Below are 26,729 nucleotides of genomic sequence, written 5' to 3' on the forward strand. Positions count from 1 at the left end.
CAGCCGTTATTTTGATCTTTGCTGAAGTTATTTGTGTGTGCTGGCCTCCAGTGACCAGACGAATGCTCTTTTGAATACATCATTTCCTCTGCCCAAGTCTTTGATTTTCCTGCATGTGCTCCAAAGTGTTCCTCATACACATCCTCATTCCAAGTCCCATTTTCCAAGGCATTATAGCTGAGATATTTAAGAATCAAAGGTCACGTATATCCAGTGCTCCATTATGGCTCCAGGCAGTGCCACGCAGACAGTCAGCGCGTGATATCCCCTGAACCATGCGTGCAGATAAACTCGGCTTTCAGTTTTGGAAGAGAGATGAAAAAAGCAGTGCTGCATCTCTCAGCATAGGTGCATCTGGTGTCATAATTCAGCAGCATGGACCTACCTTATGTCTTCCTGGCTCCTAATCCCCAAGTTGCATTTGACAATTGGGGGTGTACGAACATCTGAAAATCTTAAATCATAAACCCTGAAACTCTTCAGAACCGTAGGCCAAATCAGGAAGACCTTACACATAAGAAGTCTTGACCTGAATAAAGAGCAAGGAGAACAGGGGAACAAATTGGATCAGGTCCCCCTGCCCCCGCCCCCCCAAATTAGATGTGATTGCAGATTTTTATCTTTCTTCAAAGCTCAAAGAAAAATGCTGTTCTGATTTTCAAAAAATCATAGCCAAGTAAATAATGCATCGAAGCAACCAGCTGGAGCAGACAGGTTGACAGTGTCTAAATCCTGCCAATCCACCTGAAAATAAGTCTGCCAGACAGTCAGCAGAATGCACTGGTTCAGCAACGATGCAGATACTTCATCATCACTTTACGGGCCGATTTCTTTTCTGCAAAGAGCATTTATTTTTGGTGACTTCTGATCATGTCAGATGAGATTCTATCATGTGCTGGAACGAATCAGACAGGCAAGAACCTTGACAAAGAGGAAGAGGAGGAAGAAGAAGAAGAAGAAGAAGGTCTTGCCAGATTTGCAATAGAAAACACCTTACCTGTTCCATGTCCTATCGATAAGCTGTATCACCAGTGATCATTTGGTGTACAGTCACTCCTTGACTTGCAATGTTTCGAGGTACGTTTTGCACTTACAATGTTTATAAATTGACACCATTTCCACTTTCTGAAGACAGTTTTGACTTCACAACGCTTGATCCGATGTGACGCCACACCAGCGAATAAGTTCGCTGCGTCGCTCATCTCCCTGGAGAACATCTGTCCAAACTTCCTTGGACACTTTCTTTAAGAAAGCAGACAAGACTCCAGAAAAACCTGCAGCCAAGACTCCTGAGAAGACTCCAGCCAAAAACCCTTCAAAAAGTCCAACCAAAAGCCCTTCAAAAAGTCCAGCAAAGAAACCTCAAAGAAGTCCTTCCAAATCAATATGATTGCTATTTGCAATATAAATACATTAATGTAGCTATATTACTCATCTATAAATTGATTGAGTAGAAAATCCTGGGGTATTTTTGGTGAAATAGGGTATCGGGCCTTGGTTCAGGAACCAATCCCTCATTTATAACATGGTTTCTTATGAGAAAATAGGTTCTGAGTTACAACGTTTTGACTTAAGACATGGTTTTCAGGAACCAATTGTCGTAAGTCCTTTGGGCTGGGAATATGCTGTGTACTAATCAGGAAAAGAAACCCCTACTAATACAAGGATACATGGCGATGCCAGCTGTTATGAAACTAAGCTGCAAGCTATAATAATGGGGAAGAACTGACAAATGGTAAATGATAAAGTGTTAAACAGGCACCCCATATTGAGTGCTCCCATGTTTCCTGCTAATTAAGCCCAAGTGAGTCCAAGAATATATTCAGGCTCTGCTTTCAAGTGTAATGCTGAGCCAGAAATGCTTCAGTGATCAATGAGCATGCTGTGGGCTGCGGATGGCAGTGAGCATGCTGCAGCTGGGGTAGTCTACGGCAGGCAGGAGTCGAGAAGCAGCCTTGGGTGCAGATGGACCGCTTGCCCACTAAAGCTTTATTTAAAATGTGGGGATATCAGCAAATTAAAGAAGTGGCAGGATTTCAGTGCTAGGATTCTGGCACCTGAAAGAAAGGGGGAGCGGGTGTTATTCACCAGTTGTTCTGCCTGTTATAGAGCCTTTGGGCACCTTGCAAGCTGCTTTTCTCCTCCCTAGCTGCTAGGGTTTGAGCAGATTTAGATGGGAGTTTTTGCATAGATTTTTGCCCATTTTCCTATAGATGTTACTGTACTGTCAGAAGGAGATTAAGGAAAAGGAGAGGTGCTCTTTTTTTTAATTGAATGAGCACACAAATCAAAATCAATAAATAATTACATGCAATTACATTATTTATGAAGAGAGCTGATAAGAATGGCAGTGTATCTGTTCTCTTCATGTCATTTCTAAATACTATATTTCCCAGAGACGAGTCAATTAAGGATCCATAGCTTCAGGAAAGCAGGCAGATGTGTTTTAAACACCATTAACTAGATAAGCACATTTTCAATACATCTCTTTTTACTTCCGTGGATGTCAATTAACTATTGAAAATAAAGAAAATGTTTTGCAAATATCTAGTTGGTCTAATAAAAGATTTCACCTCTGCCACGAGTTTAGATTCCAATTAACTACTGAAGCACTTGCCTCCAAATAGAGCCTGTAATAAAAAGGGGGATGAGGAGGCTGTGCGGCAGGTCCCAGTGCAAACCCTGGAGAAGCAGAAATTAAGAACAGACATTGGTGCTGGTTAATCATCTTGGTCTTTCCATTTTCCCTACAACTAAGTGGACACCTAGAGGCTTGATACAGTCTGTAGTCCCATGTGATAACACAGAAAACACTGAAGGTGACCTATATTTTAATAGTCTACACAGACACCCCAAAATAAGTGTTATTCAACTTACACAATACCTAAAGGCATGACTAATCACAATACTGATATTTGTAGTGTACTATATGAATAATATGCTGGGGGGTTGGGTTGATTTCATGGGAAAACACACCCAATATAATATCTCCCAGTGCTTGTGGATACCACCAGTTTTCATGGTTTCCACAAAATACATGAATTAAGTAGGTCTCTAGTGATAGCTGGTGTGTTGTTATAACTAGTATTAAGCCTATAATTGTCCTAATCTAGTCATCATGGTCATCAATGAAAGGATTCCCATTAGCTTCCATGGGTACTGACTTGGACCTATTTTGCACTGGTATTCAGGGAGCTGTATATCAAAAAGGCAGGGCAGGCAAGTGTCTTTGAAGCAGCAATAATATGCTAAGGACAATTTTAAATAGGCCAGTATACTGCTGGTCAAATAAAGAAATTAATCACTCTGGGTCACATCCCCATTAGGTATAAATCATCTCAGCTCTCCATAAGCCACTGGAGTTGTGTCCATTTACACCAGTGAAGGATCCAGTCTTCTCTGTATTGTTTTCTGAAAGCAACTCAGAAAGACAGTAGTCCATCAACAAGAAAATTACATGAATGACAAGTCTAAGCCCTCCTGGCCTTAACCCTTTGACCAATCTGTCATTAACCATCAAGGAAATAAATGGATAAATGGAGCAGGCTGCTTTTGAACCAAGATTAGCCTGTTAATCTGACACAGCAGATCTAATTTTAAATTCCGTGCAACCAGCATCAAGCAGTTTCTAATACACTGATAAAAGCGGTGTCACCGCTTCAGTTTATCAGAAGTGGCACACTTTGCCAAGGTGTGCTCAACCTATGTTCTTTATACAAAAAAGACAGTAGCGTTTCCTTTTAACCTCTCATCACTCAAAAGTAGAGTCCTTCCTGCATTACGCCAGATAAAGCTATTTTTCGGAACATATACATTCACCAACTCTGCTTCTGTACTAGTAAGCCCTACGTTTCTATACTGTGAAAAGATGGGCAGTGAAAATAATGTACCAGGAAGATTAGAGGGAGAGCAGGTGGTAGATTACAACTCAGCCACCTAATTTAACACACTTCATTTGTTCCATAAGCAATTAAATTTTGCCTTTATTCTTTCAATTAATAAGAATGGATTTGTCAAACATAAAAAATTGTCCCAATATTTTGCCACAAGCCCCCTCGTTAGCAATGGGTTCATAATGTCTACAGCATTCTGAGACACAGATTAATTTGGGAGAAACTCAGGTGATTTGAAAAGTTTAATATATAAAGCTGATAAACACCTGATAAAACCAACTTTCCAATTAATACAACTCCCACACAGTTAGCCCCTAAATAGATGTTGATCACGTTCCTCCATTTCACTAAGAACACTAAAATGCAATTTAAATGGAGTTTTCTTGTTAAAAAGCTGTAATAAGATAAGTTACAGGTACAGGTGGCAAGGAAATGGTTTTCCCATCTCAAATTTTTTTTAAAAGGTTGAAACGTTGATAATGCTTGTGAATTGAAAAGCCAAAAAGAGTTTGATGTAGATTAATCTGCTGGTTGTTTTAAGTTTGAAATGCTGTGGTTCAGTTGAATCTCTCTTTTTAACAATTTTGCACTGTAATTAGCTCATACTGCAGAATTAAAAGTTGTGTCAAACTCAAAAAAAAAAAAACAAACAACTTATTTTTTGTTTTAAAATGTTGTGTGCTTCATAAATAAACTTTCCAAACATTTTGTCCTGTGGTTTTCAGAGATGGAAATGAATCAAAACTAAACCTTCACCTTGAAACCTTTCCTGCCTGGAGCAGCAGGGCTGGACCCAATGATCTGCAAGGTCCCTTCCAGCCCCTAACATCTATGAATCTATGAAGGATTTCTGTTCCAACAAATCTGCATTTTTTGACAAAAACTTAAATCAAAAGATTTCCAGTCAACTTTATAAACAGAGAAATTTCATGGCAATTACCAGAAAAAATTACAGTCAAGAGAATGACAGTGCCAAGTGAGTTCTGCCAAAGGGCATCGGGATTTGAGAAGAGAACATTTTTTTTCCAGTTGTCTGCACCCTTTCAAAACAGGTTCAAAATATAATTTCTAGACCTGCCAAGCTAGTATTTAAGCCAATGGCTTTAATGCCAAGTTTTGTGTAGATGTCATTGATTCCTTGGATCATACTGTTCCTCATTTGTCAAGTCCTGAAAGATGCATTATCTAAGGTATCATAAGTCGTCGTCCACATGGGAAAACCCTTTGGATAAGGGGATCTAAGGGGCTGCAGTTACTGACTCAGAGTGGGCAAGGCTCCAGCATAAAACAAGGAAAATGGACCTTTCAGGCTAGCCAGAACCAGTGCAAATACGCCTCTGCCTTCAGTGGAGGAACTGTTGCAGGAGGAAAATTACTGTGTAGCTCAACCCAACAGGCATGCTAGTGACAGTGGCAGAAGCAGCATAGGGATGAATCCCCAGCCACAAGCCAAGATGGTTAACACTAGTGATGAGGAACCCTCTAAATTTTATCCAGGGTCATGAGAACAAAAATATAAAGGACTTTAATATAAAACATCACTTCGCAAGAAATTGGTTTGTAGAATTTGTATCAACAGCCGCACTTGAATTTTATTTGTTTCATTAATATTGGCTCCAGGCCTGATGTCTCAACCTGTTCTCAAGGGTAAACTCTGCTGAGGTCCACGCAATCTTTTCCAATTCATACCTCTGTAAATGAACACATAAATCAGCCAATTCAGTTCTTTCATTCTCTGCAATAAAAGCTTAAGTATGCACACGTGCACGCGCACACAGACACCACCCCCGCCCCTTAAAACGTCGTGTATGCTTCTCTCATCTATTATCCAAGCCTGCCTCTTGGAATCTCACTTTGGACCATTTGTGAACTGACATATCTACATTCATTCTGGCTGTGTTGATTGCAGATGCCCACGCAAAGTGATATCTAAATGTAAGACAGAGAGATAGGGAAACTGTACATTATCTAGGAGTAACTGCATGACATTCATTTGAGGATACAGGCCCTGCATGGCATCTCCTTCAGAAACTTGTGGTTACTCCCTGACCATTTGTGTTACTACTATCAATGCTCTCTTAACTGGTAAGCCCATCTCGCCTCTCAACTGCACGCGTGAAAGAATCGAGGAAGAAATGTCACCCAACCCCTGACGAATATACAGAATTCGTTGGAGCCATGTGTATTCAGACTTGTGCTTGGCTTTGGGAGAGAACGTGCTAGGAAGGAATTAAACAAAGGTACAACGAGACATTTATAGAACGAGAGCCAAGTGAAAGATCCTAAGGATCTGCAAACCTCCACTCAATCAACGGAGAGAAAGAGAAGCCGCGTACGTCAACAACGATAAGGAAAATTTCCAACAACGGCTCGCCTGAAGCATGAGATTTTTTTTTTTTTTTTGATTCAGCCTCCAACTTGCGCTCTTCAAGACTGACCTAAATATAAGCAGGTATTGTCTGCCACAAGTGGTTAGACATTGACTGGGCATAATATTGTATTTGACAAGTCTCTGCAATAAAAGCATATGAGATGCCATCTGCAGCTCAGCAGTAGGATGAAGGGCTTTATTAGAGAATAAAATACAGGACTTGCAACGCAACAGAATCTCGTTTTCTTTTTTTAATACCTACTGTATGAGTCTTTCGATTACTGGGCAGCAGTTATACACTCCAAAGCAGATGACTTATTTCAGCTGTCCTAGCAACTTCTGCAGCTCCCACAACGTCCGTAGCCCCAGTCTCACTGGCGTTCCCAAGACCTCACAGTCTTTTACTGTACTCATCCTCATATCGCTTCAGCAAGGCAGAGACTGCCGTTACTCCCGTTTTACAAGTCCGAATCCCAGGGACCAGAAGATTTAAGACTGTGCATTCATAGGATTGAAATGTATATTCTCATCCAATGGGTAACACATAATAACTAGAATGAGGTAAAAATCTTAGGGGAGATGTGGCAGATGGTTCGAGGATCTAGCAGCTGACCAAAGTTAATCCTGTACCCTGCAAACTTTTTATCTCCACCAGCTAGTTCGCAAGCAATCACAAACTGCTTGGCTTTCACTAAGATTTTACCTCAAACTTGACATCATATTTGTTCATTTGAAATGAAGAACTACACCCTTTTGTCCCTGTCATGACACCAGAGAACAAGATTGAACAAAGGCCTCCAGGACCTAAACCAATGTGCAAACCGTTAAACCATCATGCCTTTCAGCTATTAATCCCAGCATTTGTAACTATATTCTGCCAAAAGGAATAAACTAAGGCATCAGTTCAAAGCCAAGCTTTTTCTGTACAGTAGGAAAAGATCCCACACACTGTATAGAGTATCCTATACTTGTTAATTTATGCAACAATGAATTTCAGCAGTTGAAACTAAGATGAGAAACACTGCATTTCTTTTTTTCATTTGTTCCAAACATGCTAATGTGTCATTTTAATCAAGCATCAATTAGAGTGGGTGTTTACTATCTTATCCTGGTAAAATCGTGGAATAAGTGGCTGTTCTTCAATATAACTTTTTTATTTTACAGAGAGCTTATTGCAATCTTAGTGCTTTCATTCTTCTTTTTCCAGGCTTAATAATTTTTGTGATTTGCTCTGGAGGTTGGTTGTTTCAAGTCACACTATCCCCGAGGCCCCAGGTGGAACAGCAATGCACCCTTTCTAAGCAAGATTTTTTTTTAAAAATGTACTTTCTAGAACGGCCAAGCTGGCATTTAATCGAATGGTTTTACTGCCAAGTTTTGTGCAGATGCTATTGATTCCTTGGATCATACTGTTCCTCATTTGTCAAGTCCCTGAAAGATGCATTATCTAAGGTATCCACAAAGCCGCTTCTTCAGGAAAGCAACTGTAAGAGGGCAATTTACTTCATTATTGTTGTAATGCTTCTAGTACACTTCAGATTAAAGTAGCCAAACCTCAGAAGCAGTAGGAAACCCATTGGATTGTGACAATTATTTATGGTCCACTTGAGATCTACTAGCCAGTTACAGCAGAGACGTAACACAGAGGTCCCAGGTCCGAGCCAGGCCGTGTAGTCCTGAGAGCTCTACACTCGTCTGGCCTTCAGAAACTGGAAGTACAGAATATCTCCCTAAACTGATGGGAGAAAATATCCAGGAGTTATTTTTACTCTATTGTTGTGGGAGACCAAGGTTCAATTCCTCCTTTGTCGAAGACATCCCCTATGTTATCTTGGGAGCAACTAACGTTTCCCTGTAGCTTAGCTTCCCCTCTATCAAATGGAGCTCCCTTGTTGTAGGCACCAGATAAAGAGAGCTGGAGATGATCTCTGCCTCAAAGAAATCAGGTTATACACATGATCCCCAAAATCCAAACAAACAGGGACAAGTGAAGCGGGTAAGCAGTCAATTAACAGATGTTTTTTCAGGAACTACAGTCTCTTCTTCATTTGCAATTAAAGATTGAATACTGCATTTCTCAGTTTATACAGAGCTGTATTAGATGGGACATAATCCGCTACTGGCAGATTATGTCTCCTCTTGGGCAATTCCCCGCAATCAAGGATGATTGTCTTCTACAATTATCTTATCTGTGTGTCCGAAGATGGCTGATAAGGCCTACCTGGCATCGAGAGACTCTACTGCAGCTTGGATATATGTTTCTATGAGGGGTAGGCAGTGCTGGATTTTTTTATTTGGGCCGCAACATGCTGTTTCTGCTGCACCCACTTTTCCATCTCCTGTTGTTGTCCAAAGGTTTCAAAGTACTGAGATCCCTGCAACAGGCTCTTCAGGGTCTTCTAGTGAACTGCGAGTCCGTCTGAGCTCGTCTTGCTTTACTTGATATTAATAGAGTACCTTAAATAAGCACTAGCTTTGACATTTTACATTAATCAGGCATGTTTCCAACTTGAATGAATCACTGCTAGGATACTAAGAAATAAAACATCTCTAAATCTTTCTTCTTTTTTTTTTTCTTTTTGTTCACATTTTGGTGAGGGGGATTTTTTTGCATGTCACCTTCTTCAGTAACTTCTCTCTCTGGCATGCTCTCAATTTTTTAAAGGCAGACTAGAAATAGTTCTTTCACAAATAGGCACACACACACCTTTAATATAATGTTATGTAAGTGAGTGAAGCTAAAAAAACTCAGCAATTTCTCTGACTGTTTACTTATTTTCTAGTGGCAGGGACAATTTTCTGGCCTGCTTTTATGCCAGACAGTAATTTTTCTGGGTTCTTTATGCTACTGGAAAGAATACTGCTGCAAGGCAATACATTTGCAGTTCAGAGTATTAACTGTCCATTGTCCGTCTTTTTATAGAGGAAAACATGAAAAACTGATTTCAGCACTGAAAATATATAGCAAGATCAAGGCAAATCATTTCCATGAACCCACTGAGCATAAGCAGTCAACCTAAATAGCCCTCAGATTCCTTGCTATGGATGTTGCTGCCCAATACTGAACTCCAAAAGATTTTTATACATGCTAGAAAAGACTTATCTATGGAAGCAGATCCCCAATCATTTCAGATCCAGCCTTCCAGGTGGGAAAATACCAGAAAACACATCTAGGCCTGCCTTACAGAAGATCTGATATGCCTTATAGAAGGCAAGGTTTTAAAAGGCTGTGACAGATGGTGTCACTCATATCTTGGCTTTCACAGCTGTTTGCAGCTGCCACGTTCCAACTCACATGCTACAATCCCATACTGAGCAGAGTATTAATAGATAGATGAATAAACAGAAATAAGTATTAGTGGACAAAATGATCTTCAACAGCTGTTATACAAATCTATAGGTTTCTGAGGTCATGTGTAATGATGGACACTCTGAAGTTGGTCAGGGCGTGACCACATTTTCTAAACCAGGGGAAACAATGCATTTTTGTAATATAAAAGTGAATGCATTTTATAATCCTAGTACAGAAAAAAAACAGTGGTAGTTTTAATAAATGATGGCTAAACAGGGCAATGCCAAGGCCCTTTCTTTTCCTAATGTAGACAGGCCTTACAAAATCTGTGCATGTTGCATAAATCATATTTTGTACCAAGTCACAGTCACATACAATAACTATTCTAAACAGATGTCAAGAAAGTAATTACCATCTAGTTTCAGAAAGCATCACCAGTTTGCATGATTAGTGCCTGCCTGGAAAAAAGTGATTAGAAATATGACCAATGTAACATTTTTAATTGCCACATGCATATTCTCCCAAACAAAACTGTGCAGCACTTGGCTCCTGCGCTATTATTTTATTAGCAACAAAACTTTGAGAAATCGTGTGCTGAGTACAACAGACAAATTCCAGTCACACTTTCGCTGGTGTAACTTCACTGAAATCCTTGGTGAATCATTCATGTAACCACTTAGACTTAGAGCGCTGTGACAACAGGCAACCAGAACTGCCACCAGGCTCTAAGCAACAGCTTACATAGCTTACATAAGCCTTTCAATGTTTTCTTTTCTTTTTAAATAAGATGTGCCCTGGAACGCTGATACAGGCTCTGATAATTCCCCTAGTTTCTCTCTGTTTCTCTATCAGAAGAAGGGGATAGCTATACTCCTCTACTTCAAAAGAGTATAATAAAAGGTGATGAGTTTATGATGTTAAAATGCTATGCAAGTGCTAACCATTATTGTAGAGGCATTGATGGCTGGGACCTGCATTATTTCCATTGCTCTCCCTAAAATGTTTCATGGGATTTTGAACTCCCACCTGTCTAAGCAAGAGAGGTAAGTAGATTGGGCGTTGAATTTGCACCTCACCTAAAAGAATAGTATTTTTAAACACATTTGGGCCTTTTACGTTAGAGTATGCATGTGCATGCGTGTGCATGTGCGCGCATGCATGCATTTTGGTACCACAGCATTGTTGCGTGTAATAACCTTCAACCAGAACCTTCTGGATTAGAGGGACGAGAGATACAAACATGGTAAAAGAGGTAAGGTGAATAGCGTTGGACTTGCTTATCCCAGGAGGTAGGAGTAATTGTGGCTATCACGTAAGAAAGTCTCTTTTAGTACTCATGGCTTTCATCTCCCTTTTGAAGAACTGGATAGTGCCGGTAGATAGATGCAAAGGCTGCAAACTCATCAGGCCATTAGACGGGCTCCTGAAATACAGAAGGGAGCTTTAAGGCACCTAAGCAAAGGCCATAAGAAGCCAGTCAGTTGGCAGACTATCTTTGGCTTGGCACTAGATCAGATTTGATCTGTGACTTAGGCCTAAGTCTAACCACTGCCAGCAACAAGGGCCAGTGGGAAGGACTCTGTATTTTCATATGAGAAGAAAGGAGCAAACAGAGCCAGAAACAAGCCATAGCAAACCTGCTTACACAGCATCTACAGCATGGTTTGACTTCGGGAAAGCTGGTGTCATGCTGGCTCGCTCTGATTACAAGATGCACAAAAGGCCTGAGCACTGAGTCGCCAAAAGGAATTCCATTTAGGCACAATTACCATCTGCTTAAGAAGCAGAAATTGCTTTTAACTGTAATTGTCTTAAATCAACTCCCTGGGAGATGTCTCAGTTAAGTAAGCAGTTTTCCACAATTAAGTCCAGAGAGCTGTATCTTGAAGTGGTGAAATTAATTATTTTAAAACTTTAAATGGAAATTAAAAAAAAAAAAAAAAAAAAAAAAAGCTTTTTCAAGCCAGATATGCATGGGCTTTCTTTAGTTTTAATTTTCTGTTTTAAATTTTTTTGCTTAAATTATTTTTTCTTTTAATGTCAAAAACTTGTGCTTAGCCCACGACTAAGATAAGCAATGGTTGCCCAAGAGTGTTGTAACATCATAAGCACTATTCTACTCTTGACACTTGTACCCGAGTTATAACCTCTGCAACTTTCTGATTTGCACTAAACAAGTGGAGAATTGGATCCACTGTCATCTATAACAATATTTTTTTGAATTATCAAGAGCAGTAAACACTGTTTTTCTCCTTTTAACAAAGGAGGAAAAAATCAGGAAATGTATTCAGTTCTGTGTGTAGTCAGACTTGTTACTTTATCTTTCTTTTGTAGGAACTATACTTGCTGTTTCAAAGTGAACCTGACCTGGAAAAAAAATAAACACGATTTTGCTAGACTGAAACTTTTATTTTTTTTTTTATTCTTTTTCACTGTTAAAATTCATTGTTGGTACTATGAAAAAAACCATCTTCAGCCTCAATGTCAAGACAAGGGCAACACGGCCCAACCCCTGTTTTCAACAGAACACCATTACCTCATTAAGGCAGTGGCCAGAAACTTCAACCTGACAACGAACAAGCTCCAGTGATCCTTGATTCAACCTTGAACACTCGCAGACTTCAACAAATTTCAAAGCCCACTAAACAAGAATGCTCCAGCCACAGACTAAGGCAGGGGTGGGCAATTATTTTGGGAGGGCTGCTTACTGAGTTTTGGCAAGGCATCGAGAGCCACATGATAGGAAGCGAGGGGCAGATAAATATTCACGTCTTAAATTTTTTACGAGCCCCGCAATGGCCTGGCAGGCTGCATCCAGCCCCCGGGCCGCATTTTGCCCACCCTTGGACTAAGGAGTCAAGGGCCATGGAAATCTAGCCTCTGCTACTGATAGGATGGGCCCAAATACGCTTCTCCCTCACCCATGTGGATCTCAATTTCTGACATCCTGCACTGAAGAAAAAAAAAAAAAAAGTCACACAAACGCTAGCAGAGAGAGCAGAAAATGAAGGCTGATACAGACCAGATGAAACGACACATTCCTCAAAACCTGTCTGAGGCTGCATCTACAAAGCACAAGGCCCTTCCTATTACTTGCCATTGAAACCACCAAAACCCTCTGCAAGGAACTGTCCAAGGTAGGGAAGTGAATCAGCAATCCTGGATGCTTACAGCTAACAGAACTGAGAACCAAAAGCCAAGAAGAGCTGTTGCCCTAGTTCGCTAAAAAACAATTGGAAATCTGAGAAGCCTTTATAAGCACCATCGTTCTGCTCCATTTTCATACACTAACCACCCATCTATATTCCAAGAGTTCAGTAACCTGGGACTCTTCAGCCTAAGGAAAAGAGGGCTGAGAGGGGACCTGGTAGCAGCTTACCCCTACACTAGGGGAGTACATCAAGGGCTTGGTGAGCAACAGTTCAGCAGGGCACCCGAGGGGAAAACCAGAAGTAATGGCCACAAACTCCTGGAAGATGGATTCAGGCTCAACATAAGGAAAAACTTATTCACAGCTGGTGTCCAGACTGGAATAAGCTCACTCCAGAGGTGGTGCAATCACCTACCCTAGAGATCTTCAAGAGGAGACTGGACAGTCACCTCGCCAGGGTCACCCAACCCCCAGTTATGTTTCCTGCTTGGTGCAGGGGGCTGGACACGATGATTTTCCAAGGTCTCTTCCAGCCTCACAATCAATGAATCACCAAAAAGTTCTGGACACTGGAAAGAAATTACAACATAAAAGCTTGTGAATTTGACCTAAGCCAGGATGGGTAATTATTTTGGCTGGTAGGCCATTTAACAAGTTTTGGTGAGCTGTCAAGGGCCACACACAACATCTTTCAGAAAATATCATTAAAAAAAAATCATAGATGAAAACAAATCATGTAATAAAAATCAAACATCTACTATAGAATATTTTTATTTTAAAAAAATAACTGTTGTCCTGATTTTTTTTGAGTAGGGTATATAGAGACAATTGCATAATAACACAAAATAGTCTTACTCTTGTGTACCAGGTGTGTGTATGGAGGGGGTGGGGGTGAGGAGGGAATGGGAGGCATGGAGTGGAGGGGAAGGAGGCTGCCTGCACACTAGGTCCTGGGAGCCAGGCAGAGGTGGAAGGGGGGAGGGAGGAGAGGCAGGGTGTGCACAGAGCAGAGCTCATCCTGGCAGCTCAGTGCAAGTGCAGGTGTAGTCCACTTCTCCTTTAGCCCCCCATCCAGCCTGTGGTTGCCCCCCGTGGCCCTCTTCAGGGGGCCAAGCCTCACCCGCTCCTGCCTGGGGCAGCCTGCACCATGCTCCCACCTACACATGCCCCATGCCCACCAGTGGCCCTGGTCCCAGCCCCAGCCACCACAAACAGCTTCCCAGCAGAGCTGCTTTTGCTGCTAGTGCTCACCTCCAACAGCTCCTTGTCTTCCTCGTCCAGGCCCTGCTGTGCTGCCATGGGCAGCAGGTAGTGCAGGGAAGTGGCAGCAGCTATGGATGTGCATGCTGGGCACCATATGTCCAGGCAGCTGGGCAGGGAAGCTGCAGCCAGGCGGCTCCTGCCTTAGCTCCCAGCTGCCTTCCACCCACTCTGCCTGCTCAATGCAACGAGCAGCCACCTGCAGGTGGCTGAGTGGGTGGAAGGCAGCCCCACGGGGAAGATGCGTGGGCTGCCCAGGGCCCAGGCCATCAGCGGGCACAGGTGAGAACACAGCGTGGGCTGCGCTGGGAGGGAGCAGGTGGGGTTTGGCCCCATGCAAGCACTGCAGGGACAGCTGTGGGCTGGATACAATTAACTGCCGGGCCAGATCTGGCCTGTGGGTTGCATTTTGCCCACCCCTGACCTAAGCCCTTCCAGACCAGTGACCAAGCTCTTTTTTCTTCAAATCTGGCCGTCCTTTGATTTCCAGGTTTGTCCATTTACCACTGCAGCTGTTCTTTCAGATTATCCCTCATCTCTCTCCAGTTTTCTGTGCGTCTCCCAGAGAGCTCTTGGTACCCTTGTCTTCTCCTTCTGCACCTTATCTCAGGGTGGTATTGCTGAGCTTCTGCTTGCGGACAACCCCGATCCCGATTACGTGAATTTACCGCTCCACTCCATACTTGTTTCCTTCCACCCAGACAAAAGTCTCAGCCTCCCTCTCTGATACCCAGTTGACACCTCAAGTTCAACATGGCTAAAAATAGCTAAATCTTCCCCACTAGGCACTGTGCTAACACAAATTAATAATAATGAATGACCCATAACAAGCCTGTGACACACTGGAGCTCTTGTACAGATGAGCTTTACTCTTATTGATGAGAGATTTCCCAGGTGGGCTAGAGGTCCTGTGACTATGCAATGAACATTTCCAGTCTCAGAAGCTTCTGCTCTAAATATGAAGTAAGTTTGTTTCTTAGCTTGCTCTCTCCAACTTGAACACAGGGCGATAGGCAGGTCTATGAAGAGCAACAAGAAAACTGAAGCCTAAACAAGAACCTACCACATACTTCCTCTTTGGGAGACAAGGTGGGGGAAAGACAGAGGACAAGAAAGTCAATTTCTGGAAGATATTAATAACCATTTCTTGATATACTCCAGGCATATCACACTGATTGGGGCGATGCGAGGAACTTAAGTAGAATAAAACCATAATGGGAAAAAAAATTTGGAGAAGTCAGAAAGGCATCCTCTGGCACAAAGACCTTTAGCAAGAGACATATCAAGCTGGAGACCTTCGGTACAGTTTTATTATGCGAGCTGAAGGAATAACCTTCAATAGAAGAGTTTCATTACTTTATAAGCATGGTTCCTAAGAGGCTAGAAATTATACACATTCAGGTCATACCAAGCCTTGAATAGTAAGTAAGAGTATCCACATATATAAAGTTAGAGAAGAGGTCTCTGAAGGACTGAAGCCTTTCATAATTTCTATAGTTAACTGATTTAAAAAAAAAAACCTACTTAAACACATGGGTTAACTTCAGCGTGAGTAGCTCCCTGGGCTGAAATGCGAGCGTCATGCTGAACCAGTGTCATAATTATTCTATGATTTTGTTAACAGTTGCAAATTAAAAGAAGTTTAGCGTTTCTGGAAATCATCAACAAATCCTCTTGTTTAAAAGACATAAGGCCTCATCATAAAAATCAGCAGGAATTAGTAAGCATCATTTGGCAGGACAGATGCTGGACTGTGCATCATCTCATTAAAAACAATGCAATATAGTATGGCAATTGTTAGCAACATCCCATTAAAACAAAGCTGGGCTGACACAAAAGCAAGGGGCTCTTATTCAGGGCTGAACAGAGGTCTTGGCCAATTACAAGATACCAAGTCACAGAAGGACAAGGAATGAAACCCAAGATAAACTGAACAAAGAAAATACAGTGTCTTTATACGTGCTCCAGGGGTGGGGGGACACTTTAATGAGAGCATCTGCAAGAGCCACTCTAATGAAAGTGCCCGCAGCATCTCATGTCTTCAGCATCCTGCACTTCAAAATGGCAATGGGGCGCTTTAAGTAATGCTCATCGAGCCTTAGTTGAAGCACAGGATGCTGAATTCATCAGACACGGAGGATGCTGGAACGTACTAATTAGCACGTACCAGCAGACTTGATTAAATGTTGCTTCATAACCTGGCAGTCAAAATCAAGGCACAATGGTCATCCTCTTGGCCAACAAGGAAGGGACTGAACTGGGAACTTCCAAGGAAAAAAAACGCATGAGCCAAAACAGCTCGTGACAAAGTGTCAGGCTCTCTAGATGAGCTGTTACAAACTTATTTCGTCTGTGAATTGGGCACAGGAGAGGCCCTGCAGTGCACTTGCACTAGGGAATCACAAGAGCAAAGCACTCTGTGACCATATCCCTAGTGTAAAGCTGGAGCTCATTGTCAGGCCGACTACTGCCCTCGGTACCTATGAAGTTCGGAGATCACATCGCAGTAAAGTCAACTGGAACTGGGAAAAGACCAAGACAGAAGGGTTGAGAATGACAAAATTGTCTAAGGCATTTTGGGACCTGGGTATCCAAGGCTGCCTACAGATGTGAAAATAATAAAACAAAAACAGAGCTTTACTGGAAGAGTAAGCACGTTAGTTTGACCCGGCTCCCCATGGTCTGTATAGAGCATGTGCTTCAGTGGGGCTTTTATCTAAGCCATCAGCTATTAGATAAAAGTACCAAAAAGTCCTGTTGAAGTGCACAATCTATACAGGCACTGGGCGAGCCAGGTTCAACTACTGCGATGCCTCTTCTGGGCGTGCACTGTGTGTGGCGCAGGGGCATGCCAAGCTTAAAGTAAAGCACTGGTGGGGGGTTTCCCCCCACATCTGTAAGCAAGCCAAATGCCCCAGACAGGTTTGAAACTATCAACAATGACACTTGTTATTAACAGTAAGCCATCAACCAACTCCAAAAGGGGTAAATACAATCCTTAAATATTCAGGTTTAGTTATAAGCCAACCAGTTTAACCATCTCTTGCTGTATTTATTTGAAAAGAATTTAGGGGTTAAACCAAGAGAATTAACATCAAGTAAAAAGCACAAGATGGTCCCACAGTCCCTGAAGAAAACTTCTTTCCATAGTCACACTCCCAGAAGAAATCAAGCGGCTCTCTGCCATCTGCCGCGTTGCGACTCGCTGTTTATAATAACAAATCTGTTGTGAGAAATATGTTTGCATAAAGGCGATAACATATGCTTTCTATTAAATAACGCTAAAGACTATTTTTATATATTAGAGATTCAGTTCCTCACAAGCTGTAATGTTTAGAGGAAAATAATGGAGCGGAGTGGATCAGGCCCTGTGGCTAGGGATTGCAACGGCAGGCAGAGCGTTGATGCAGGGGCAGCACGGAGCTGGCACTGCAATCTCTCTACTTTTAACAGGCCATATTCTCTTGCATACAACAGGGACCCTTTTTCTCCAAAAAAGCAGCTGCTAGAAACTGAAGCATGCATTGTAGGCAAGAAGATACAGTAAGAGGAATTTCAGCAGTTTGCAAGCCAAAATGAAAGTACGGTCTGCACTGATCCGCAGGGAACAGAACCATAACCAGGCGCAACTCCCCAGTTGCGGCTGCTCAGTTACTTAATGCAAGCAAAGATCTTTTTTTTTTTAATTTCATTCTGCCTTTCAAAAATACGACATGTATCATCTCACTGTATGTGAGAAAACACAGTAGTCCTATATGACAAATAACGTGGAGGAGGAGCTGCTCCTCAAAGACCAGCCTTCTCTCAAGCACTAGCCCCATGGTCCTATACCCAGGCAGTGGAGGTGGGCACTGGGCAGAGTATCCGTGTCATTGTAAAAGGGTTATTTACCGTGAAAAACTACTGCAAGCACTTGTGGACAAGGTTTGGGGAAAAACAATGCACGGATTTCTTAGAAAACAGGGAGAAGAGGAAACCTGCAGGGGTTCTCAGGCAGGACAATGGTGGAAGCTCTCCAAGAAACCCAGAGCTCTCCATTGCCAAGGAACAACTCACACTCTTCACCCATAGGCAGCAGAGTATGAGCAATAAACACCACGCTAATATTTGAATTCATCTGTCCTGAGATGAGGCCTTGTGACCTAGGGACTCCTCAACAATTATAGGTTTGGCAGCATTCTTGAACCCAACCCTATCTACAGCAGAAACCTAGATCTATCTATCCTGACAACTTGCCTGGCATCCCTAGAAGCAGGCATAACCGTCAGCAGGGCCAAGTACACTGAACAACCATCCTTCTGAAGTGCAAAATGCAGAATGACACCGTATTGTTCAGCTAACAATGTGCCTTGAAGTATGCAAACACCTTCACTTTCCAGTTACGCAAGAATACTGCAGCAATAACAGGAGCTACAAAACATTACTCAACACACAAAAATTGAGTGAAAACATACAGTAACTTGATTAAATACATGTTATAAGACTAGCTAAATGTAGGACAAGAGAATTCTGATCCCCCCTCCCTCCCCGACAGCATTTCAACAAAGCATAAATAGGCTTAAGTTTGCATAATTTAGTCCTGTATTATATTTTTATCTCTAGCTTGCTGCACAACACAGTATACAAAAAAAATAATGTAAAGAACCTTGACTCACGTTGCTTTTCCTGTAGAAAGCCAGAGGAGCAAAAAGCAGACTCTTCACCTGCTAAGGAAATAACACAAGGTGAAATGAATGTTCTTTACATGTTCCCCAAGCTTTTTACTGCTTCTGATATACTGCAATACATACATCCCAAAGGGCCATAATTTGATTTCCAAAACTCCCAGTGACTTCAGTGGGAATACCTCAGCATGTAGAAAGATACTTGGCAATGGTTTAAAGCCATTTTGGAGCCATCAATGAGAACTCCAAAAGACTGGGGGGGGTCCCCTTCGCAAAGGGGATCGCAGGAACGTATTCAGTCTGCCAATAAAGGGACTCCCTGGATTTTTAATTAACTAAACATTGTAACGCATTTAATGTCATTAGATAAATTAAGATTTTACAGCACTATAGTTCAGACCTGCCCCTTCCCCAAATCTCTGAAGAAGAAAAGAGGCTTCTCTCAGGCCCAAATACTGCAGTTTTGGAAAGTGCCAGTATTAGCTACAATGGTTTCCTGGACTTGAGGCCAGCAACTGTTTCCATATTCCTGACCACATGCAATACCCCACTGAAGTAACTAGGGCTCCAGATGGGGGCACGTGTCCTTTCCTGTACTTTTCATTGCTGCGTCGGGGCCTTATAACTATATTTTGCATCACAGGATCTCAAACCGTTCTTACAAAAGAACATGTCATCACCATCCCAAAGCACGAAGAAAGGAAGCAACTTTTTGCAAATCCGTGGCAAAGTTGAGACAAGAGTCAAGGTCCTCCGAATCTCTCTGCTCCATGACCTTATAAACCATAATGCCTAACAAGGTTAATTTTCAGTTCAGCTTGCTCCCTTTCACAAACATACAAGTACATTTTAAAGTACAGCAAAGGCTTTGTTACAGTATTTTTAGGCTGCTCAGGGAGCTTTTACACCCTGGATTGTTCACACATTAAGACATATAAGCTAATTTTAAGAACCCTTTAGGCATCTTAAAGTTATACCGCTCCAGAGCATTTATCTCCGATCAGTGTTACCCAGGTGTGTGGCCACTCGCCAGAGATGCACCACCCACGTTTCAGTCCTCCAGCCTCCCAGGATGCAGTGTCCCCTCTCCCCACCTTGCTGAACTCTACTGCCCAGCAGATGGTACCGGCACCAAGCCGACTCTCCCTCCCACCCCGGGGCAGTCGGAAAAGATTTTTAGCCTAAACATGTTTTTCGCGTGAACTCTAAGGGCGTCTATACATGTGCAGCAAGGCTGCCCTGGCGCACTGCAATTACAGTGCATTGGAGCAGACTCCAGCGTCACATGTATCAGCATCCCCCACGCTGAAAAAAATGGCAGCAGGGCTGCTTTAACTAAAGCTTGTTCAATGAGCTTTAGTTAAAGTGCCCCCACAACCATTTTTCAGTGTGGGGACACTGATACGCATGACACTCAGGGTACTTTAGTTAGAGCTTCTCGCCCCCGCACTCCTGGAGCACATGTATAAACACCCTAAGCTTTTGCTAACAGTACTGCTGATCAACATTGGAGAAGCTTGAAGTTTAAGGTGTGACAAAGCCCTAATACAATACACAGGACAAACCTAATGTAAATACTAATGCAATATTGTCAAAGGTTCAAATAATTTTACAGAAACAATAAAGCACACAGATCCCTGGGAACTGCAAAACTCCTTACAGTTTCAAGCGTGGTTTCATTTTCAATGAACTTCAAGCTAGCATGTATCCTTCTAATTTTGGAAACTGGGACTATATCGAGCCACTGAGCAAACATGGATTCAGTCTAATAGACTTTTCTCTCTCTAAGTACTGTGATCCTTTGAAAAAACAGTCACTAAATCTTTCTGGAAACTGAGTATACTGGAATTGATGCTATAAATAAAACTTTCATTCAGTATAAGCAGTTTCTGGCTTTAGAGTAATGGCTACGTCTTGCCTATCATTTTGTGAAAACAATTAGTGAGTATTTGCTATTAATAGTGAGATGGAATTACTTCTGTAGCAGTTCACACACTCAGATCAATGTAATTAAGAGCTTTGGCCTTGTCAACATACATAAATTGTACCACTTTAATTCTTAATATAGGTAAATCAGTACAAGCTTCCTTGTGGGGGACCCTCTTATACCAAAATGTATGTACAGGAAATGTAATAAGCTATACAGTAGTACTATAATAACAATGTCCACAGTGGGGCAGATACCAGTATAACTATTTTAGTTTGAAACAAAACATGACAAAAATCTTAGTCCTACACTATGTAGTTGTATGGGCAAAAACTATGTCAATCAAGCCATCAGACTAAAGTCCTCGACCGTTCATGGTTTTTCTATCCTCCAGAATGTGCACGCTTTCTTTCAAAGGAAATTCATCCTCTAAAAAAGGGATTTTGAAGAGCCAGAGCACACACTCTTTTTTTCTTTGCTTTTTTTTTTTATTTGAGTACTCTTGTCTGCAATCTGTCAGTCTAAGGATGCCAAACTACTACCCTTTTCCTTTTCCCAGCCTTTTTGAATCGAGAAAGCTAAGAAACACACAACAGCCACTAACACGTCTACTAGAACCAGCATGCCAGACACCTCTCAAAGCCTAGTGAACTCTTTCCAAGATGCTTAAGGCTCAGCCTCATGCCCATTGAAGCCAGCTGAAAAAAAACCTGTTGATTTTGCTGGTTGGCAGATCAGAGACAAAGCAAGATGCTCTTATGAAACCAGTCAAATTTCCTCAGTGCTGGAATTAAGAGGGGTTGGTCATTTGATTCCTTTTTCCTCACCTGGACTTGAACCGGAGCTCTGGTGGTGAGTGTTGATACATGACCATTAGTCTAACAAGGTGGTGATAGCAATAATTCAGAACCTAACAGATCACAACCTACCATGAATCCTTCCATAGTCTCATCATATCAAACATAAACCCAACTGATTTATCCAGACAACATGCCTTCAGCTTAGTAGGGATTAAATGCTTCAGCCATCTGCCTTACTGGGCCTTTAATGGCCCAGTACACCATCACCACCACCAAGCCTGCTTTTTCAAATGAGCAGCACCCAATCCAAAGTCAATCGGAGCACAGTCAAACAACAAGCATTAATACAAGACAGGAATATTTTAAACACAGTCAGAAGTCAGGTAAAAACAATCAAATCACAAAAATAAGCTGCAGCTCCTTGGGTCAAAAGCCATGGGAAAATTGTGGATTACATCCCAGACGCAACAAGTAGTGTTTCTTACTTATACAATCTGGTACTTCATCTTTCCGCTCCCAGGTTTTTTAGTAATTATCCTTTCAGACAAGAAGATGTTTATACTGTGCATAAGAGCAAGTGTCCTCTATGGGCAGCTAACACTTGCAATTAATTGAAATTATGTTTAATAGAGCTGTTGGCAAATTGTTATAAGACTTTTTGGTCATCAGAATTATACATATTGTAAAAAGCTTTGACAAAACAGTTGCGCTGGCTCTCTGTAATGTCTCCACTAGTTCTAATAACGTCCATATACCTGGATTATGGAGATCCTTGGAAGCCCTACGCAGATATCAGAGCTCCATTATACCGGGTACTGTACAGTCACATAAAAGAGATACTCCCTCTTCAAAAACTTTATTGCCCATGAGATACAAGACAGACACAGGGAGATGGAAAGAAAAGAACTCTGTTTTCCAAATGGGGAACTAAAGTAGAGATCAAGTGACTTGGCTGAAGATCATACAGGGAGCCTGTGGCAGAACAGGGAATTATATTCAATTGTGTATCGTTAACCACAAGGGCACCTTTCTCTTTTTCAATTAAAGCCACTGCATTGCTTATAGAAGAAGAATAAAGTACATGCTCTTTTTAGTCAACCTATTTGAAATATTGTCTCACAGATTGTTCGGGGAGAACTAGCACCTTGTAGATTAGTCTCAGGGGTTCGGATCCATTCATTTGATCACTGTTGGATAGATCAGTAAAAAAAAAAAAAAAAAAATAGCGGCTCAGCCAGTTTCCCTCTCCCTCCCTGTGATGCATATTCCCAGGTTATTACAGCCAGCATCCCTGCCTCTTAGTAAGCCTGCAATATGGAACAGGGCTGGAGACAGAAAATGTGATAGTCCCTTTAATTTGCAGCAACAAAAAGCTGCCGGTCTCCATTCTTTACGCTACAATGGTGAGCAAAGAGAGTCTGTTGGCATCTGACATTTCAGGCAAGAAAATTGTCTGAATTAACCTCTTTTCAATCTTCCCATACAATCTCTCTCACTTATCAGTTCCTCACCAGAGCATTTTGTGGGCTGCGGTGTTGCCAAAGAGCCCGGTCAGAAACATTATCTCCTTTTTAGCTTACTGGGGAAAACGTTATCTGCACTGCCTTGTAAGCAGAGGAGTAATTGTTGAGGTGAAGTAGCCATCAGTCACTGTCTCTGGAAAAGCCTGTAAAGCGGCCTTAAAAACAAGGCCTGAGCCATGAGCATATCATAGGCAACACACACAAAATGCAATGAAACTACAAGATGTCCATTATGCCACAAAACCAGTGCGAGCAGAAAATGTTTCTGTAAGTTTAAAATAACACTGCAGATTTCCAAAAAGCAAAATGGATAAACAGCTTTCTAACTCATTGTCAGTCATCGGGAATTTTTCTCTTCATTCAAATGTTATTGCAAAATTCCAGTTTTCCTTTCTCCTCCCCACCCTTTATAACTATTTCCATTTTGCCACTGAGATAATAAGAAGGGAGAGAGAGGGACAAAAGGAAGTCAAAATGGAAACAAAACTAAACTAAAAAAAAAAATACCAGACTCAAAATGAGATGCTCGTTCTCAAAGGCTAAATAATGTCACTAGATTTCTTCAGCTTGAAAAGCTACAACATGTTTTCACTCCGCGTTATTTTTCAACAAAAGAGCCCTTGCATATTTGTGTCTAGGAGCTTTAGGATGAAAATGTGACTTCATGAGCTTAGCACGTATTACAACTCAAGCACCAGAAATGGCATGAGAAAAGGGAAAGGAGAATGGTAAGAAAAAATGTATTTACCCAACACCATTTCAATGTAGGCACCTTCTAGTTGAAGATATTTCCTTAGCTATAAACTGATTCTTCTTTTTAATATACTCTTCACACTTACATGGGAGCATTAACTTTGCCTCAAGCTATAGAAACACGTGCAGCTAAGGGACACACTCAAGTCTGATGACGTATCTTTTGCACGTTACTTAATGTGTGGTCTAGCCCAGGCTTCAGACACATTTATGCCTATTAGTCCTTTCTTTGCGGGTGTAAGGGGCGTGAAGAGTTACTTATCTGAAGCCTTTCACAATTTGATCCACGCTGTGAAACTGTTAAACAGTGGAGCCATCTGGTCACTTATAGCAAACTACTTCACGAAGTATCGAGACCCTACAGAGCCACACACAGCAACAACGACTGACCAGAAATAGAAACTACCTTCAAGAAATACCTTTCCATTCTCCAGACAGAGAAAAAAAACCAGGAAATTTGTTTCTTCTAATATACCCCACCCCCATCATGGAAAACTCCTTAAGATACTAGAGACCTGTTCAGCTATTTAACCTTTACATTGCGGTACTACTCCAGGGGCAGCTGGTCTTATCCCTTGAGGCTCCTTCCAGCCCCTTTATTTCACATTGTCTCCTTTCTATGTGCTCAGATGACAACAGACCTTTAAACCATTAGAGATCCATCACCTCTATTTTGCTGTAGTGACTGCGTGAGCACATGAATACAGGTTACAAAAAGGGGATCTTTTATTGGAACTACAATTCCATTTTCTCCAAAATAATTTAGTAGAAACGGAACATTTAACTTTCCGTCCATTATTTACACTTCACAGCCTCCGATCAGCAAAGATCTAAATAATTTATAAATCTAATTTTGAAATAATTACATTTACATAAAAATAATCAACAGAACAGGCTTGCCTTCGTGGGTGTTAAAGAAAAAAGGTTGAAGGAATTTAAATTTTTATGCTGATGGAGTCAGCTTAGAAGTTCTAGAAGCTTGTATCGCTTCACAAAACAAAAGAAAGAAAGAAAGAAAGAAAGAAAGAAAGAAAGAAAGAAAGAAAGAAAGAAAGAAAGAAAGAAAGAAAGAAAGAAAGAAAGAAAGAAAGAAAGAAAGAAAGAAAGAAAGAAAGAAGAACGAGTGTTAGACTAGAGAAAACGGGCCCTGAAAGAAGTAGTATGTTCCTTAAGGTCCTTGGGCAAATGCTGAAGGAGTGCTGGGAAAAATAAAAATGTTGTTCAGGTTCGACTATCCTTTCTCAGAAATAATTCCAAACAAGTTTAACTTAACTGTTACTCTGGAAATTAGTAAAATGTTCAAGATTAGCTTCAATGGTCTCCCGCAGGGGAGCAATATTAAAACACCTCTAGGCCAGGGTTGTACTACCTTCCACAAAAAGCTCTTCAGTCCCATTTGGGCACCCGAGTAAAGGCCAATTTTTCCTACTATCTCAGCACTCATCTTACTAAGGTGCTCCACCGATTTGACCATTTCATTCTGGTTCCCAAAAGGTGGTCATGCTCTCTTGAGAAAAGAGTACTGATCACTTCCAAGATCCATGTTTTAAACGAGTGGCCAAATTTTCAGAAGTGCCCAGCATACTCAGAGCATAGCAAGCAACCTTGTTTTCCCAGGCCTGAACTGCTGCTTTGACAGCTGCCTGAGTGATATAAATAGGAGCCTACTGAATTCGTGGTGGCCGCCCACTGATTTCACAAGCAGATCACGGGACCCGGCAGCCATTTCAAGGGTGGAGTGCAGCGGGCCACCCCCCCCATACCTCTGATTGGCCAAGGGGCCCTGGTAGCCCCAGCCCTCACCACTGATTAGAGAAAGGCAGGGCCACATGACAGGCAGCCCTTACAGCCAATCAGTGGTGAGGGGCAGGGGCAACAGCCAACTTGCCAGCAGCCATTCAAATGGGCAGTCCCCCTCCCCCCTTCCATGCCATGGCAGGAATCAGCATTTTATTTTTCATACTTTTTTTTGTTTTTGTCTTTCCCCTGTGGATTTCATGGGCAATGCCAGATTTTGCAAAATCTACAAATTCATGATTTCGGCAGGTCCCTAGATATAAATGCAAGCCTTTCCTACCACATCACCAGTAGCCTAACTTTGGGTGAAGTTAAGGGCCTTTTTACACATTGGACTTTTTGCTGCTCAAGTATTGCTCAAATATTGATTGGCGTTAGTACAAGCTTGAGTTTGGACCAGTCGTACCTTACGGCTAAAAACCTTCTCTGACTGTCATCGACCTGCAGAGCGGTCACTTGCCACCAGAGGGCTGGCAAGCAAGGGCCAGACTAGGAGCTGCAGCTGTGTGTTGCCACTATAGGGCTGGTGAGCCTGGACAGGGCTCTCTCTCTGCTCCAAGCAGGGAGGTGAGAGATAGGGCGGGGGGGAACAGGACAGGACAGGAACATGAAGCTGGAAGCTGGAGAGTTAATTGGATGGGGGTGGGTAACAAAATGGGGGTGGAGGAGTGTGGTGAAATGAAGCGAGTCAGCCGCTGTAGAATAAAATAAAAAGTAGTAATGAAAAAAAGATTTTAAAAAGTAAATTAAAAGAAGTCTCAGGTTGTAATAAATAGGGATTTGCAACTGGGGTGCAGGGGGGTGCTGTTGATCATGCTTCCCAGAGTGGCTGGGAGGTGGAAGTGATGAGGGAAGGTACTTCTGAGGGAGCTACTGCCCCAGCCCCTGCCCTGAGAAGGAAGCCCCAGCTCCTGGGGACCTGATCCAGCCTGGGCCCATCCACATCCTGCAGCCTGGCTAGCTGGAGTGTGCTCTGCAGGCTGTTTGCACGGGGTTGCAGCTCTCCAGGTGGGAAGGTCACAGCCACGAGAGGGGGAGTTGGCCTGGTGTCAGATCTCTCCCTGGGCATTAGAGTTCAGGGGGGTGGCAACTTTGTCCACAGAGAACAGGAGGGTGGGGGAGGGAACATTGCATCCTGGGATACTAGAGGACTGCAACTTGGGTGGCTCGTCAGTTGCGAATGGCCCACACATTAATGGACTATGAGCTAGCTAACATGGATCAGAGATAAATCTGCCCTGAAGCAGCGCAATTTGAAGCTGCTTAAAGTGTACTCAAAACCAGTTTCAGGTGTTAAT

At 42.1% G+C, this 26,729-nt stretch overlaps 1 protein-coding gene across 4 annotated transcripts in view; it reads right to left on the reverse strand.

The window, feature by feature from the left end:
• PITPNM3 (PITPNM family member 3) overlaps positions 1–26,729 on the reverse strand; it is a 317,984-nt gene that overhangs the window by 116,756 nt on the left and 174,499 nt on the right. For 2 of the 4 annotated variants that reach the window (XM_059717441.1, XM_059717444.1), the window contains exon 4: positions 18,623–18,673. The exons of 1 other annotated variant lie outside the window; for it this stretch is intronic. In XM_059717441.1, coding sequence (XP_059573424.1) covers positions 18,623–18,673 — 51 coding nt within the window. The remainder of the gene's footprint in view (positions 1–18,622; positions 18,674–26,729) is intronic. One more of the 4 variants, XM_059717442.1, reaches the window with a different exon arrangement.

Source organism: Alligator mississippiensis, chromosome 14 (genome assembly GCF_030867095.1).
Source record: "Alligator mississippiensis isolate rAllMis1 chromosome 14, rAllMis1, whole genome shotgun sequence".
Lineage (NCBI taxonomy): Eukaryota > Metazoa > Chordata > Crocodylia > Alligatoridae > Alligator > Alligator mississippiensis.